The sequence below is a fragment of the Solea solea genome, chromosome 17 (genome assembly GCF_958295425.1).
Source record: "Solea solea chromosome 17, fSolSol10.1, whole genome shotgun sequence".
NCBI classification, from domain to species: domain Eukaryota; kingdom Metazoa; phylum Chordata; class Actinopteri; order Pleuronectiformes; family Soleidae; genus Solea; species Solea solea.
Window position 1 is genome coordinate 621596 of NC_081150.1, and position 17686 is coordinate 639281.

Consider the following 17686-nt stretch of genomic DNA (forward strand, 5'->3'; position numbering starts at 1 on the left):
GAGGCTATTTGAGAGCAAAGTAAGGACTTACATAATGTAGGTCACTGTGTGACCTCATAAATCCCACTTCATAAATTCTTTATCTTGCATTTGATAGCCTGTTTTCAGCTGGAAACTGAAGTTAAAGTGTCTGTAAAGTGATAAAAGGAATATCTCTTGTGACTTTGTCTCCCCAAAGGAAAATGTGTTACTCACCAGCTTAGCAAATTTGAAAATTACGTTTAAAAATCATATCAAATTCAGCAGTATTCTACTTTGTGTCCTTGGGAGGCACTGGAAACACACACTAACACACACACACACACACACACTGGTTTGTTGTGCTGAACTGGGGACCAAAGTGGGTAAACGTCACTTTTTTGTCAGTGTTTGTAAAGAATGCAAATGTAAACACTCCAGTATCAAACTTCCTGTTCAACAAAAGTTTTTTGTTTGTTTTTTTCTATCTATCTATCTATCTATCTATCCATCTATCCATCTATCTATCTATCTATCTATCTATCTATTTGTTTATTTACCAGAATTAAGCTCGGCCTCTGATGCTTTTCACAGACAGACTGCACAGTTAGTGAGAGATCCAAAACAATTCCCCAGAGGAAATGAGTGTTTTTGCAGGCGTTAGAGCTTCAACAGTAAGTAGCTGGTAAGAGAGAAACTGGAAAGTGGCTTTTTACAGCTGCCCAATCAAAGCTTGTTGATCCATTCATCATTTTCAGGACATCATATCGTCTGTCTGGGGTAAATGAAGAGACAATGGCTTGTGGAGATTTGTCTTGTGTGCCTTGTTTGCTTTTCTTCTTCTTCTCAGGACTCACCACAGTGACAGGGCTGAGCCTCGCTCCTCCAGCAAGTCTGTCTACCGCAGCACAGGAAGTGAGTGTTTTCTGTGGGGATACATGGAATGCAATGAGGAACAGTACAAACCCCAACTTAAAAAGCACTCGCACCAGGACAACCCGTGAAGGAATTCAGGAAGTATTGGTAAAGCAAGTTTGCTCCAGGAGGAGGGTGAGAAGAAGGCAACACCACCCCCAGCTCAGCCAGGAAGGAATGCACCCTTTCACAAGTTGAATTAAGGGCATGTCTGGCATGGAGATAATAGCAGAGCAAATCACAGTTTCCCACATTCTGAGGCTGGAACTGGAGCAGCTCATGTTATTTTCATTCTTTACAACGAGAAAACATCTGTGTCCAAAATACACTTCAGTCACTACATTTACATGATATCAGAAAAAACCCAAATCATTGTGTTAGTCTGACTTAAACCATTGCCATCTGTGTTTGACCCAGGAATTATAGAAGAAGCAGGAGGAAACAACAGTGAGAAAAGCAGAAGTATTTTTGAAGAGGAGACTGAATTCATGCTCCATCAGCTTAAAGAATGAAACGTTTTGTAGTCGTAAATCAATAGTCTAAAGGTGCTCAACTAGTTACCAGCTAAGTTAGTTTTTGGTCTATGACATAATAGGTCAACCAGAAAACAGCGTCAGACACACTTCATTCAGTGACTTGATTCCAAACTGACATTCAACTTTTACTCTTTGGAAAAACAAAAAGCAGAAATGAAAGTTGTTTTTGAGAATCACAGAGAGATGGGGGACAAAAAGGGGGGAGAGAAAGGGAAAGAGGGAGGGAAGGTGCGGACAGAAGAGAGAGAACAGAAACAGCTATAGAACAGTTGTATTAAGTTTTGTCAGGGTTGTTCTAAATCGGTCATGCTTATTTTTATAATATTACAATATCATTTATACAAGTGAGCATGCAACAAAAATGTACTGAGATCAACTGGATCTGGATCCAACAGCCCAGGATTCACAGGTACCTACAGAATGAGGACAGAGACTGTAACGGGTTGGGAGATGACACAAATGCAGCACACGTAGGCAGACAGACAGTCGGTAATGACTTTTATATTTCACCTTTTCAAAGGACAGTTCAAAGACAGCACAATCGTGTAAACTTGCTTCGTTCGCGTGGTGCAGCCGGTGATCGCTGTGGCTGAAGCAGCAAACAGACGCTGAGGAGATAGTAGGAAATGGATCTGAGGCTGAGGGGAGCAGGCACAATCCGTAGTCAGGGGCTTGATCACTGGAACAGAAACAGAGCGGGCAGGTCGGGGACAGGCAGGGTCGATACCGGGAATCAGTCCAAAAAACACTGGAGAGACTAGTACGAACGACATTGAACAATCTGGCAGTGACTTCTTGGTGTCGAATTTTTGACGAATTGTCAGCCTTTTTTTTTTTTTTTTTTTTTCAGAGCAGCAGCGTGGAGGGTGGGAAATATTCTACACTAAATTTAAGGCTAAAAAACATGGCTGTTATGTCCAATAGTGACCATCAAAGCAGTGGCCAACAACTAAACCAATCAAAAAGAGATCAATCACGCTGATCTAATCACAAATAAAGAGAGTAAAATAGGTGATAGAGATGCGCAGATGAGCTATAATGTCGTCTACTAAATATCAATAATCCAACAATTAATACCCGCAACCGTCAGCCACCCGATCATCATTAATTGTAGTAGCAGTCTGCTAAACATAACATGTTGTTATGGAACACAGCAGCTGCACAGATCCTCTAGGTTAACTCATTTCTGCCTCATTTCAGATCTAGTCAATATGTTAACCTACGTATTATTTATTTATTTATTTGTTTATTTATTTCAACCGCAACCCAGCCGCTCGCAATCCACCCGCTCCGCGGATTATCGATGTGCGCCGGTGTAACCGCCAACCGTACGTCTCTGACAGGTGAACTTATCTCATCATTTCAGCTCAGTTTTGTTCAAGAACACAAGCATGTTCACGTGTTTGGGAAGCAGGCGAGTGCAGAGTCTGTTTGCTATTAATCCCGAGGCAGAGAAAACTCTGGCCGCTGGCACGGGTGTGGCAGGGATGCAGAGCCTGTGCTCGTTAAGTGTCCACCAGAGTGCAGGATCATTGCACCAGAAATGACGGATCTCTGGCATAAATGGAGCAGATGAAGAAGAAATTGATGGTTAATCTGTGGTTTAAACAGGTTTTCCACCAGTGGGAGTAACAGACATTTGTTTGTATTTAAAAGCTTTGCACTACTGTTTCACCAGTGTGGAATTATAGAGGGCAACTTTACACAAAGCAGGGATACATGAGATCTCATGAATACTGTTTCGTGACATGCTTGAAAAAATGTGACTCAACCCTTTAAACTCTTGTCCTGCTAAGGTCTATTTGTTCTGTCAGTGCTGAAGTGCCTGCACAGCCTGGGAAAACGAAGCCACGTCTGCATATCTGTGGTTTTGTAAGCAGTCAGCTCACACATGGCCCTGTAGGTCCCTCGTCTGGAAATACTATAGGTGCACAGAAATCTTTGTGGCTTGTTTTTCAACATAGAAAAAGAACGTACAGTGTGTACAAACTGCGGCAATGAGGCTGCAGTCAGTGACGTGGAGCTCTTACCACTGAGGTCATGTTGACTATTGAAATCATGAGCTCATTTTGATCTGTTCTCCTGCTTTCTATTCATAGTTTGACTTGAGAAGCTTGTTACTTTAAATCGCATGACACCACATGGAAGGACACTTCACAATTACCTCCCTCATTACCAGGGAATTTTGCTTCTCCTATAAACAGACACAAAGTCTAATTACAGTATGATACTTCTTCTTTTTCCACTGTTCTGCTGGTTTTTCTGCCACATAAACATTTTCAGATTTTCCTTTTGAAAGTTAGCAAACAAATGAGTGTTGGTTGGAAAGCAATTTCACATTTGGAAAAGGCAAATCCTGTCTCCTGGATCACATTCTGCTATTGCATTTTTTCTGCAAACCACAGATGCTTGAGAGCTCATGTTTCTGAAAAACACAATTAGAAACTATGACACCAATATTCAATAACAGCAAATGTGTGCATAGTATAAGCTTTCTGACTATACTACTACCCTTGTTTTTAACTACTATTTTGTTACACATTTGAATCAGTAAATCAGCCATGTATGAATCAAAACTTGATTCTATGGATGCTTTATTTATTAAATGTTAAGTGAAAGGCTGGAAAATATGTAATTGGTGACACAAATTAAAATCTCCCAGTCTCTGTGAATGAGAATAACAGATATATCTACTGCTTTTGTATGTGTGAGTTTCAAATATTAATATGGTTAAATGATGCACACTAACTCAGTTAAAGCAAGGGAGAAACACGCAACACCACCCTAAGAGAGAAGGAGGCGTTCTCTTGCCAGTTATATACAAAAGTTATTTTTACTGAGGAGTAAAAGATGCATTTGCTGAAGACACCACTGGGGCTTAATCCGTAGTTGGGTTTTTAGGGAAATAAAAGCATCTGTTAGAGTTTTGGAAAAAAAATTCCCCCTCATTTCCCCAAAACACTCCAGAATGTTTTCCGATGTTTGGTCTCAAACTTTGGTCTGCAGCTTGAATTTTGTCTGCAGCTTGAATTTCGGCCCAAATGCTTGAAACCTAAAACTTTAACGTTAATCCAAGGGGAGAGTTGTGAAAGAGTATCTACATCCTTTCAATGAAGTAGTATAAGGGATATTTGAAGGCCACTGTCATTTCCTGACATGCCTGGGAAAGGCAGGGGTGAGCAAAAGAGTCATGACATGATGGACTAATAATCTGTAATCTGTTAAATACTAACCCCAAAAGTTTCAAAATGTTGCTATAGGTCCTATCAAACCATTTTCAGAAGGAAAAAAATAAGATTTAAACATTGTATCATGTTCACAATCTACAAATGTAATGTCTCCCATGGTTTGCACAAAATTACAAGAGCAACTACTTGTATTACTTTTTTCTCTGGGAGACCAAGTTGGAAAACATGAAGTTTATCACACAAACTGTCACAACAGGCACATTAAAAGCTGTTTTATGGAAATAAATAATACTAAATGTCAAAGTTGTTTGAGAAACATCATCACAACTTTTAGAGTTGGAAGTAAACAGACAGGAAGTCCAAGTTTTTTTCTCTCCCTCTGTATTCAACATGAGGAAACGTTCCATCAGTTCATTCTAAATGCTGAGAAAATGCAGCGCCACATCGGCAGCATGAGGTGCACCAGGAGCAGCGGCGGACATTTCCTGCACACTCAGCAAGTCTTTGCTAGGGCCTATTAAAAACTTCTGGTGCATATCTGCTTCACATCAGGATGTGGGGATGTAATTACGGTAACCAAGTAAAGGACGGGGAGCAGCAGAGGATCACCACAGCTTTTTCTTTTTCCACTGCCACCCTCTCTGTGCCAGCATGGGACTGCTGGGTTGCTAGTTTTGCATCATCTTATGTTCCCCCAGCTTTTCACTGTGTATCTTAAAAGATATATACACAACCTCATGCTCCTGGTGTAATTTAATCCTATTTCCTATGAGTGACTTTGCCAAATATGTTTTGGCAGGAAAAATAATTAAAACCTGGGTTGCACTTTTTTGTTCCAAGTCCACACAGACATTGCTGTGGAGGAATCTGGTTGAATGGTTTGGCGTCCACAGTTCTGACACCAGAGACCAAACACATGTCCATGCATGACTGGATGTACCACCAAAGTCTAGGCAGTGATAAATTGTCCCAACCAAACAAATCTTGTTGCCAGAACTCAACACACAGTTGTGTGGTCCATGCAGACCAGGCTGAAAGTTTTATGAAGTTCAAAAGAGCGAGAATGAGGCCATCGGGATCCTGACATCATCACAATATAAGAAACAACATGAATGTCCATATTACGTCACAGGAAATGAGGTTTGGAATTATTCAATGAGGAATAACTATGTTATACGTCTGTTTGTATTTGTATAATTGCTTTAAAATAAATAAAGCCTTAGTCCATGCATCAATCCATTATCTGTAGCTACTGCTTATCGTAAGATATGTATGCACGAGATGCAGTGTCCACCCTGTAGGCTGGACAGGACCTTGTGGACATTGTAACATGGTAAATGGTCAGTATTTAAAAAGTGATTTTCCAGGCATGATGACCACTTAAAGCACTTTACACCATTCACCCTTTCACACACACACTCTAAATGCAGTGGATCTACTGTCACCCATCTATCACACCCATCCACATGCTTACATTGTAATGTAAGTTTGTTAGGTTACTCACTCATGTTTTATTTTCATATGCACTTCCTGTTTTATTTTGTATTCACCTTTCCCTCTCGTTTCAGAGCCTGACCTCCTTCCCACTGTGATTGTCTGCCCCGCCCCTGATTGTATTCACCTGTTACCACTTCCATCATGCTTAAATAGTCCTGGTTATTGTCCTGTCATGTCACCAGTTCGTCTTGTCTCATCCAAGAAGTTACTCAAGTTGTTCATGATTCCCTGCTTTAGTTTAATCGTATTGAAATAGTTTGCTCCTCCTGAAGAGTGCCTTATGTTCATGTTTACTGAATCCTCCTAGTGAGCGTTTTGTGTTAATGTTTTTTTGATCCTCCATGAGAGCGTTTTTTTGTTATATCCTTATTAAGTAAACTTTTGTTAAACTTTACGCTGTCTGTGAGTCGTGCATTTGAGTCCACCAGTCTCGTGTCCAAAGGCATAACATACATCATTAGTGACTTGGTAACCCCAAGTCACTTGCTGGTCTACGTCAGCATGAAGACCAGCAAAGACGACCCACTCAACCTATGTCAAGGCCACCCCATATTTTTGGTTCATGAAGTGATAAAAAAATATAATTTTTTTTAAAAAAAAGCACGTTTGTTAAAGCAGGATGGCAATTAAAGTGGTTTATTGTTGAATCAAAGTCAAGTCAAGATCACGTCAGAAAAGTTCAGTGTTCATCTGTGTTCCATTTATAGCACTCGCTGGAAGTGGGGGAAAAATCGAGGAGGGCAAAATAGCATAAAGTCGAGAAAACTTTAGGCTTCACATAGAAAAAAAAACATTCACTCCTGAATAAAAGTAAAACTAATAAACCCTAATGATACTTTCTACCTATTTTAATTGATGACATCTTCTTCACCTCCAACCACAAACCTAAGTTGATGGTCAGGGAGGATCTTTAGACCGGCCTTCTCTCACACTCTGGTGACAACGTGTGCTGACCTGTGACATCATGATGCAACTCTCCCCCCTGACCTCCCAGGGTTCAGCCTGTATTCACAGTACAATGTGACTGTCAACACTCATTCCCCCGAAGGGTCACATAATCAGTGCCGTCATCACCAAGCAACGTCATTAGGAACAGCTCACTGAGCATCTATGGCCAACACAACACTGTGCGCATGAGTGCTTGGCCACTACTGCTGCTGCTGCCGCTGCTGCCCCTGCTGCTGCTACCCCTGCTACTGCCCCTGCCGCTGCTACCCCTGCTGCCGCTGCCTCCCCATGACCTCTGCAAACACTAGACCCAGAGAGAGAACACGGCAATCAGCGATGGCAGACTTCACCCCATTCACACAATAAGCCACCAAAAACAAGTTTCAGCTTCAGCTAACTCGGCCTCCTTGCTTCTGTGGCAAAAATAAAGTAGCAAGCTAGCTCACTTAAAAGATCGTCTTCTTTGTGTAGGTATGGCTGATGTGGGGGGTTTCTCAAGGTTCAATACTGGGACCAATCCTTTACTTACTTTGTTGTGAAACTGCAAATATTTTCAGAACACCCCAAACTTCCTTACAACATATATAAAAATAGACATAAACAAAAATAGATTTTCTGCAATTAAACACAGAAAAAAATTAAACCAGTTTAGACTTTCAAATCCTGTTTCCAGCAGCTCAGAAATATCTCTAAAATGAAACCACTGTAATTCATGCCAAGCAATCATCAACTCCAGACTGTGCTTCTGTATTTGCTACTTACTGGTATCAGTAGAACAAAAATGTCTCTTTATTTTGACTACTCTATACTGCTTACCTGTTGCTTAATGGATTGATTTTGTGATTTTATTGCTTATTTATAAAGCCTTGGAATGCCTTGCCACTGGTTATTAAACAGAACTTGTTTTTTATTTAAATCGTCAAACAAAGAAAATACTAACACACAAAAGAAATTACAAAACATTAACGTGAAGGAGAAGAAAGAAGAAGAATCTTGTAATGTAAATAGAACGCAGCACTAGACTGTAACAAAAAGGTGAAAATGGTGTTTACGGTGAGGTCTCCTCGAACAGTGTTTCTGAGCCCTGGTCCTGGGGACTCAGGACCTAAAACAAGCAGGGCAGTGAGTCCCCAGGACCAGGGCTCAGAAACACTGTCCTAGTCTGTGGAACAAACTGCCTGACAAAATCCTGCAAGTTATACTGCTGTTTGTGAATGACTCTGTTATATAATGTTGTCACGCATGTACATGTTAACAGCAGTGTTGTAGTAGTAACAGCCAACAAAGTACAAATACTAGCGGAGCCAGGAATCAAACCCACAGTTGAAAGACGAATGACAAGGTGAAAATGAAAGTAAAAATGGTCATAGCACAGAATCGCAACAGACAAGAACCAATCAGAAAGCAAATGTAGGTAAGTGCATAATCATTTTCAGACTAAAACACAGTCATCGAGTATAAAACTAAAACAAGGCAGTGCCTTCATTGTAGACCCTACAAAACTACAGGGTAGTGTGGACAGCGGCCATAACTGTGACAGATGTGATGCCTCTTAAAAAGAAAACTTAGTAGCATGGATGGTTTTTATGCAGATAAATAAGATATAAGCATGACATTTTCTGAGCTGCAGGCTGAAGTATTTAAACTGCAGCTTTAAAATGAGAATCAAAATTGAATCAGTGTAGTGAATTCTCTTGTGCTGGGGGCTCATTTGCAGTGAGGATTTAGCCTCAGCTGACACACTGTTCACACAGTAGTAATGGTGCAAGCTGGTATGGAACTTGGAACTCCCTTTTCTTTGGGCTCAAGCTTTATATCACATTCAGGACTGTGATTTATCCCCTTGTTAGAGTACAAGCCTTAAGCTAAAGCCATCAGTTAGAGCTCAATTAATCAATGTGGCCACTAACGGCGGAGCCTGGAACTCGTTAGAATAAATAAGCAATCCCATATGTTTTCCTGTGTGTAAATGAGTCTGAACATGTGCTGGTTTGCAGTCGCTCCTCTGTGTTTCTGCCGTTTAAACTATTCACTGATCCTCGTGTCAATAAGTCCTCAATGTCCAGTTAAAACCCCTTCATACACAAGTGCTGGTGAAAAGTCATGATTAACGGTGCCTTCCATTTGTAGTCGGAACTTGGAATTTCCACGGTCACGGGGTGTTCTTTACACAGGAACACCCACCTCAAATTTACGACTTCACCGACCCTGACATGGGATTTCATGATGGCTGCCACCATTATAGCACTTCTGCCAGGTTTTCTCCGGGTTCTCCAGTTTCCTCCCACAGTCTCATAAACATGCAGATTTGTGGATTAGGTCAATTGGACACTCTAAATTGACTGTAGGTGTGAGTGTGAGAGTGAATGGTTATTTTTATCTATGTTGGCCCTGTGATGGACTGGATTGACAGAATTTAAAAATAAATCCTAAAATGTGCTGGTAGCCAGTGGAGTGGCATTATGTGACCACGTATGCATGTCCCAGTCAGAAGATGTGCTGCAGCGTTCTGCACGAGAATCACTGGTCGATGCCAAAGTAATCCAGGTGCGAGGTGATAAAAACCTGGATTACCCTCTCCAGATCTCAAGGTGGGATGTAGCCTTTGAACTTTGCTAAAACTCTAGAGCCCCTTTTCCACTAGCGTGGCCTGCCTCGCCTCGACACGGTACAGTTATTTTGCATTTCTATTAGCGATAGTACCTGGTACTTTTTTCAGTACCTGTTTTTTCCAGGTTCCACGCAAGCTGAGGCGATGCTATGTGTGACATCGCCAGACTGCTGAATGGTCAGAGTGCCATCACAGGAAGAGGCATGAGCAAGACGTTTTGTATTTCTTATAATGGACCCCAGTGGCAGTATATATGATAAAAAAGAGGATAGGGCCCAAGGTGGAACCTTGGGGGACCCCAGAAGTGAGAGGGGCTGAGGATAATTTACCTAAAACAACCAAGATAAACTATTGAACATAAATAAACATGAAAACAACAATGTTTGCAATGAATAGATTATCTCAGAATTACTGTATCATCATATCATCGTTATCATGAACAAAATTGTATCCTTAACGGTGCTATGAGGAAATGGCCAGCCTACCCGAGATACATTTGCATCCAATGTTTTTTTTTCCACCCCCCTAAATGTAATTTATAACCATAGATATGTTGCTGTGTGTGAACAATACCATGGAAAGTGTTGTTATCAAATAGTTCTGCCAACAATGGCTAGCCCAAGTTACGTTTGTGTTTCCAAACTTCTCAAATGGAACATGATGAACTTGTGAGTGAAGTCCAACATCCGATGAAAGTGGAATGCAGCATTCGACAAGACAATATGACCCACTCGCGCACACACACTCACAACCACAGGGATACTTTAGTAGAGATGCCTCATTCCTGCGCTGCTTGGACCTATGTGAGCAGAAGTAGGTTCCAGACCAGATCAAACCAGGGTGTGAAACACAGTCAGTCTTGTTATATGTTATACATGTTATGAGAATAGTGAACATGAAATACTCAAAATTACAATTCTCTTTATGAAGATTAACTTGAAAATACTTTCATTTCGAGTTTATATGACTGTGATTACTGCAATAAATGATTAATATAAGAATGTTATTAAAAAGATCCATCGAACCAAAACTTGAAATCATATAGCAGTTAACAGCTTAATAGGCTATAGTTGATTTTCTGGATGTTGTTAGTTTGTTCACAGCTGTATTGTGATTATTGTTATTTGCCCATAGAAATGTTCACTACAATAGCATCTTCAAACGCCTTCTATAAACATAGTTTCTCCTGAGTCTTTGTGATGTTATGAATGTACTGTATGAGAAACTGAGATGGGTGTGAGAGGAGAGAGAGGAATGTGTGGCATGTTATTGTATAGAATACAATTATTCTGAATAATTTGCAACAATTCTTTTGGGGGAATTGTTGTAAAAGTGGACATCCCTTTAGTGCTGGATGGGCTTCTATGGTTGTTGCTGGCTCAGGCTGTTTTCACAAAGGGGCTCTCTCTGCTGGTCAGGTATATAAAGGAAGGGTTTCCAACAGTTCGACAAGCAGTTCAGCTCCAACAGTATCATCAGCATCAGCAGCAGCATCAGCAACATCACTGAACCTGGCAAAGATGACTTCCAGCAGCATGAACATGATGGGCAGAATCACCTTCTACGAGGAGAGGAACTTCCAGGGTCGCTCCTACGAGTGCATGAGCGACTGCGCTGACATGTCCTCCTACCTGAGCCGCTGCCACTCCTGCAGGGTGGAGAGGGGCTGCTTCATGGTCTACGACCGCACCAACTACATGGGGAACCAGTACTTCATGAGGAGGGGCGAGTACGCCGACTACATGAGCATGATGGGCATGAGCGACTGCATCAGGTCCTGCCGCATGATCCCCATGCACAGAGGCTCCTTCAGGATGAGGATGTATGAGAGGGACAACTTCCAGGGCCAGATGCACGAGCTGACGGACGACTGCGACAACATCATGGACCGCTACCGCATGTCCAACTTCATGTCCTGCAACGTGATGGATGGCCACTGGCTGATGTACGAGCAGCCCAGCTACAGAGGAAGAATGATGTACATGAGGCCTGGAGAGTACAGGAACTTCACGAACATGGGCTCCAGCAACATGAGGTTCATGAGCATGAGGCGCATCTCTGACTCCTTCTACTAGACGACAGCTCCAACACCACAAGTTGCCACATAAGAAAATACTAATAAAGTCTACTTTCTTATAAAATATGGTGTTGTGAAATTGCTTTTCTCAATTTTCTCCTCTCCTGATATGTTGATTTGACTCCTCCTATTATTGCTAGTAAGTGTATCATCATTATTACCTCGCGTCCAATAATCTTCACAGGCAAATTAAAAAAAGTGTATAAACCCCGAAAGTCACATGTCGAGTCGAGCCAAGCGGTGCTAGAACTGTGTAATGGACAGTTCTATTATACACAAGAAGACGACATGACAGCCCACACACACACACACACACACAACCACAGGGACACTTTGACATCACTGGCAGTGAGTGGCATTAGTAAAGATGCCTCATTCCTGTGCTGCCTGGAGTGAAATACAGTCATGTACTAAAACATTACATAAGAATACTGAACGTGAAATTACAATTATTTTCATGAAGATTAACTTGAAAGTATTTTCATACTGAGATCATATGACTGTGTGATTACTGCAGTCAATGATTCATTTAAGCACATAATCATATAGCAGTTAACAGCACTTCAGTGGTCCACAGTTCATGAACATGAAGCTCCAGTATTTCCTCCTTTCTGGCCCTGAAAGCATAAAATACAGTTTGCGATATAACATTAGTTTTTGTTTGAGAAAAACAAACCTGAAGTTGCTTCAACCAAATCAAGAAATATGACGTGTAATGGACATGGACAGGAATGCGTTTCCAGTTGTGGGTAATTTGGTTTCATTGTGATTCTGAAAGTATACAAATGTCCATTTAAGAGGAAGTGCTTTCATTGCATTTAACTTCCCGTTCTGTACTATGTGATGCTTGTTGAAGACACTCAGAGACGACACACAATAACAAAAGTATTCGGCTCTGCTTCTTTTTTAGCTTCACAAAGACACATGATTGCAGACAGACGTGAACATGAGCAGGTCCTCTCTGCTTCTTGTTCATCACGTAGAAGAATTCAAAGTTTCTTGGAACTCGCCTGAGCGACGGGGCAGACCTCCCGGGTTTGTAGCTTGAAGCGCAGCAGCCAGACGTCTGGAGGTGCTGCAGGTCTGCAGCTCTCTGCTGCGAGTCGGGTCGCAATTCCTCAGCATGATAGATGATCACGACGTGCCCTGTTAACACCGCTGCACAGTTGACCCTGAGAGCACTTCTTATCAGTGTTCAGTTAATCAGTAAACTAATCTTGTATCAACAGCTGTGCTGCTCCACATTTTTGGCTCATGCTCTAACACAGTTTGGCTTCAGGGTATTATTTTCATTTCAGGCCATTTCCCTGACTTTTGTTTTTAATTCTATGAATTGCAGGGATGAATGGTGAAATAGCACAGATAATATAGAGTTGATTCAGTGATTCACTTTATAATGGTTAGTTTGTGACACTGATAATTTACTCATAATTTGTTATTGGAGAGTTATAGATTACCCACCAATGTTGATGATAAGTTAATCATTAGGTAATGGTTGGTTATTGGAACTGATGATTAACCAATCATTAGTTAATTGCTTAGTTATAAAGGGCTTGCTCATCAAATGCTATAAGTAGATTATCAGATAGATTATTAAATATGTCACAGTTCAAACTTCACTTCGCTCGTTTTTATAAATAAAAAGAAAAGAAAAGCAATGTAATTTTGTGACTTCTGCACAATTATTGCTACTTTATATCACTACCAAAAATGCAACATAAAATGTTGCATTTTATGTGGGGACCCCCCCCCCCAGGATGTCCACATAAGGAGTTCTGTTATTTCCAGAGCAATTTACCATGGTTGCACCTGCGGCACTGATCCGTGCCACGTGAGCACTAAGGGTTAATCGTGAAGTAGTCCTAAATTGTGTGTACTATGTGTAAAACTGATTTACTGTGAAAGAACTACAACAAAAGTGCTATTAACGGTAAAACTACCAGTGTTTGCATGGTGGCAGCCACCTTGGAATCATACATTTGGGTTATGTGCAGATTGCACCGAGTTTCAGAGTTCATCGTCTGAGGTCAGAGAGCGTTTCCTCTTCAGGAACGCCGCCGGACCTTGGAAATTCCGAGTTCAGACTACAAATAGAATGGAGCATTATTAGGAGGTTGTTCAACTATTGTGTCATTGCAGTCTCACATCCATAGCTAATAGGTTGCTCACAAATTTGGACTTTGGTGCAGGAGAGTGACCAAAACAACACAAACTTGACTTTCCAGTCAAAAAAGGCTGTCCAACAGCAAGATAAATGAGCAAAAATGTTGTTCGGATAGTGTAGACTTAACTTGGTGTAAGAGAGCCTTTTGCTTTTCCTTTCCTTCTGTGTGAGACCAGTTGACAATGGAAGGAGCATCTACAGGAGTGGGTGGCATCTGGCTTGAGCATGCAAGAAGCACGACACTCACCAATTCAATCACCAAGTTTCTCCCTATTGTGTTTTCACATCATTTCACAGGAACAGTCGCCGGATATTATACTACGAGCAGGTATAGGACAAACTCTGATGAATGTGCAGACTGACGTTTGTGGACAAATGCATTCCCACATAGTGTTGAGCACATGTCAAAACCTTTCATTCATGCACACTTTATTGTGGTACAATTTACAAAGTCCCTTACTCTGTTTTTATCAAAGACTATAAAACTATTGCTACAGGTCTTCTCTCATCTTACCATTGCTGCATGTATCTGTGACATACATTATACTGTAATATACCAAGGTTTTAGTTAAGGAACATTCGCTAAAGCAAAAACTCTGCTCATCAGTCTCCTCCACACCATTTACTTTGTATGGACAAACACCACAAGAGAATACGAGCCCTGTGTGCTGACATGTGCTGTTTACTCAACCTGGAACAGCAGCCACAGATGCCATAACTCACTTTAACTACCATGTTGAGTTTAATGGAGTGGCCACACATCAAACTGTTGTTTGCAGCATGGTAACATTCAGTGTTATGGCTCTGTCAGCTGGCTGCAAACACACAGCAAAGCCACTTACAGTAGCTTTATGGGCCTCAGGGAGTCTTTATCTTTAGTGAAGAAAAAAAACAACAACATAATGAGCCTTGTTTGCTGGATGTCCTGCATGACTGAAGGTGTAAACACTTTCATCTTCTCTGCTGTCACGGCTGGAGAAAAGAGAAACAAAACCGAGTGGTTTGCTGAGTGAAGCAACACTGGGAGCAACAAGAAGTGAAAGTGATAAGCGTCAGTGTTTACATGAAACTAGAGTCTGTTTCAGTCACCAAACACCACTTCTGTGTTCATCACACTTGTCTTGATATTCACTTTAGCTTCTGGCTGATTTTAGGGTTTTAATATAAATATGTTCTATTTAAACACCTTTAAGACGAGTCAGATTTAACTTCTGCTGAGGAAGCTCATGTGATATGACTAAGTGCTAGAGAACCTCATTTACTTGTGGTGGAATGATGTTGCAGCTACTGTTGTTTCAGTAATTTAGTATCAATGGAATGTCAACATTATTAGAAAATGCAGTCAATGGAAAAGTTTTTGTTTTTAATCAGTATGGGACCCGCAGAGGGTCCTGACACATATTCAAGATCCACTTATTGAACAAGTCATTAGATGGACTGACATGTCACCTTTGTTCTCCAGATTTAGAGTCAACAAATAGGTAAGAGATATTTTCAAAACCATGAAAATAGTTAGCACAATACAATACAACACTATAGCACAAGTGTAGCAACCTGCGAAATAGATTGTGAAAATCTTCATCTCTGGCAGGAGTTTTACAAAATATGCATTTTCAAAGAGCGAGCCAACAGTTTGTGTGCGTATAAAAGGAAAATGCACAGAAAAGGTTATATTTTAAGGCTGGACCTTAAACGCCACATTATTGTACTTTACTTAATGTATTTAATAATTATTCTAATAATTATCCACACAACCCTGCTGCATCATATTTTACTTTTACCTTCAATTACCACTGTGACATTTCTAACAGATTTAAATTATTCTAATTCAAAACAACTATATATTATTGTGCCTATATTTGTAATTAAATTAAATGTGAAAACTACCACTTAATGAAGAAAAATCCATAACAAATGAAAAGTCTTGTCACATCAGTCACAGTCAGACGTGAGGCTGAGTATCATGTCAGTGAGAGCAAACTGTTACGAATAAAATGACTTTGTAAGACTATGCAATACAATTACATTATACTAACAAAAGTAATGGATGATCTGGCAAAGTGTCAACAAAAAAAACACATTCTAAAACTGCTTCTTTTGTGCTGTACAGTCATGTAAGCCTTTGCTTATATGATGTTACAAAAGGTGCTATTGTTCCCCGTTAACCCTTTCAAAAAGGTATTGATTGTATATGAAGTGAAACCGCCTGTCTAAGGTCTTTTGGGGGAATTGTTGTAAAAGTGGACATCCCTTTAGTGCTGGATGGGCTTCTATGGTTGTTGCTGGCTCAGGCTATTTTCACAAAGGGGCTCTCTCTGCTGGTCAGGTATAAAAAGGAAGGGTTTCCAACAGGTAGACAAGCAGTTCAGCTCCAACAGTATCATCAGCAGCAGCAGCAGCATCAGCAGCAGCATCACTGAACCTGGCAAAGATGACTTCCAGCAGCATGAACATGATGGGCAGAATCACCTTCTACGAGGAGAGGAACTTCCAGGGTCGCTCCTACGAGTGCATGAGCGACTGCGCTGACATGTCCTCCTACCTGAGCCGCTGCCACTCCTGCAGGGTGGAGAGGGGCTGCTTCATGGTCTACGACCGCACCAACTACATGGGGAACCAGTACTTCATGAGGAGGGGCGAGTACGCCGACTACATGAGCATGATGGGCATGAGCGACTGCATCAGGTCCTGCCGCATGATCCCCATGCACAGAGGCTCCTTCAGGATGAGGATGTATGAGAGGGACAACTTCCAGGGCCAGATGCACGAGCTGACGGACGACTGCGACAACATCATGGACCGCTACCGCATGTCCAACTTCATGTCCTGCAACGTGATGGATGGCCACTGGCTGATGTACGAGCAGCCCAGCTACAGAGGAAGAATGATGTACATGAGGCCTGGAGAGTACAGGAACTTCACGAACATGGGCTCCAGCAACATGAGGTTCATGAGCATGAGGCGCATCTCTGACTCCTTCTACTAGACGACAGCTCCAACACCACAAGTTGCCACATAAGAAAATACTAATAAAGTCTACTTTCTTATAAAATATGGTGTTGTGAAATTGCTTTTCTCAATTTTCTCCTCTCCTCAATATGTTGATTTGCCTCATTATATTATTACATTATATTATGACATTATATTATTACTCATATGTTGACTCAGAAGACAGCGGCAGGGACGACGTCCACAGACTACAGAAGGAAGTGTTTCTGCAGAGCAGGAAGTAGAAGCCCACTTCCTGTTTGTGTTTCAGGTTTTTGTTTTTTTTGGATTTAGATTTTTAAAGTGTCATATTAGCTTTGGTAATTACAACCATTTCCTTGCTATAGGTTAGGAACAAAAAGCATATATTTTGAAGCCTTGCTGATGCTAGACTGGATCTCAATCTCATAAAAAACACAATGTAGGGTAATGACATCATAAGACTGTAAAACACGATTTCCCAAACATTTTATGTAGGGAGACACTTTTTCAAGATGATAAACAATCATGACACAAATTCACCTTCTAAACTGTGACGAGAACATAAATACAGTGACTATTTTTCAACCATTTCTGTAACACCTTACATTATTTGCAGGATAAACCAGACATATGTTTGATCATGTTATGCATTTTAATTTAACATGTCGTGCTTAACCTTTAAATGTAAACAAACGTCAGCTACATTCAAACCATTGACAGATGAGTTCACACAATGATGCTTTGGGCCGATCAGCTCCACCCAACTCTCTCTGTTTCTCACAATAGCAGCGTTTAGTTTTGGTCTCGCCCCACAATAATCCT

The 17686-nt window shown here is 41.0% G+C and overlaps 1 protein-coding gene across 1 annotated transcript; it reads left to right on the forward strand.

Moving 5' to 3' along the window:
• Positions 1-11101: 11101 nt before the first annotated feature.
• LOC131444186 (beta/gamma crystallin domain-containing protein 2-like) lies at positions 11102-16946 on the forward strand. Its single transcript, XM_058614385.1, has 3 exons — positions 11102-11720; positions 15413-15438; positions 16374-16946. Exons 1-3 carry the CDS (start codon positions 11174-11176, stop codon positions 16878-16880), a joined length of 1080 nt encoding a protein of 359 aa, XP_058470368.1. The 5' UTR covers positions 11102-11173; the 3' UTR covers positions 16881-16946.
• The last annotated feature ends 740 nt before the right edge of the window (positions 16947-17686 follow it).

Bases quoted from the DNA above. Each gene is read 5' to 3' on its own strand.
- LOC131444186 (XM_058614385.1), top strand. From the start codon at position 11,174: ATGACTTCCAGCAGCATGAACATGATGGGCAGAATCACCTTCTACGAG. The intron at 11,721-15,412 runs TCTACTAGACGA...AAATAGTTAGCA, and splicing joins GAGGCGCATCTCTGACTCCT to CAATACAATACAACACTATA. The intron at 15,439-16,373 runs GTGTAGCAACCT...ACCTTCTACGAG, and splicing joins AATACAACACTATAGCACAA to GAGAGGAACTTCCAGGGTCG.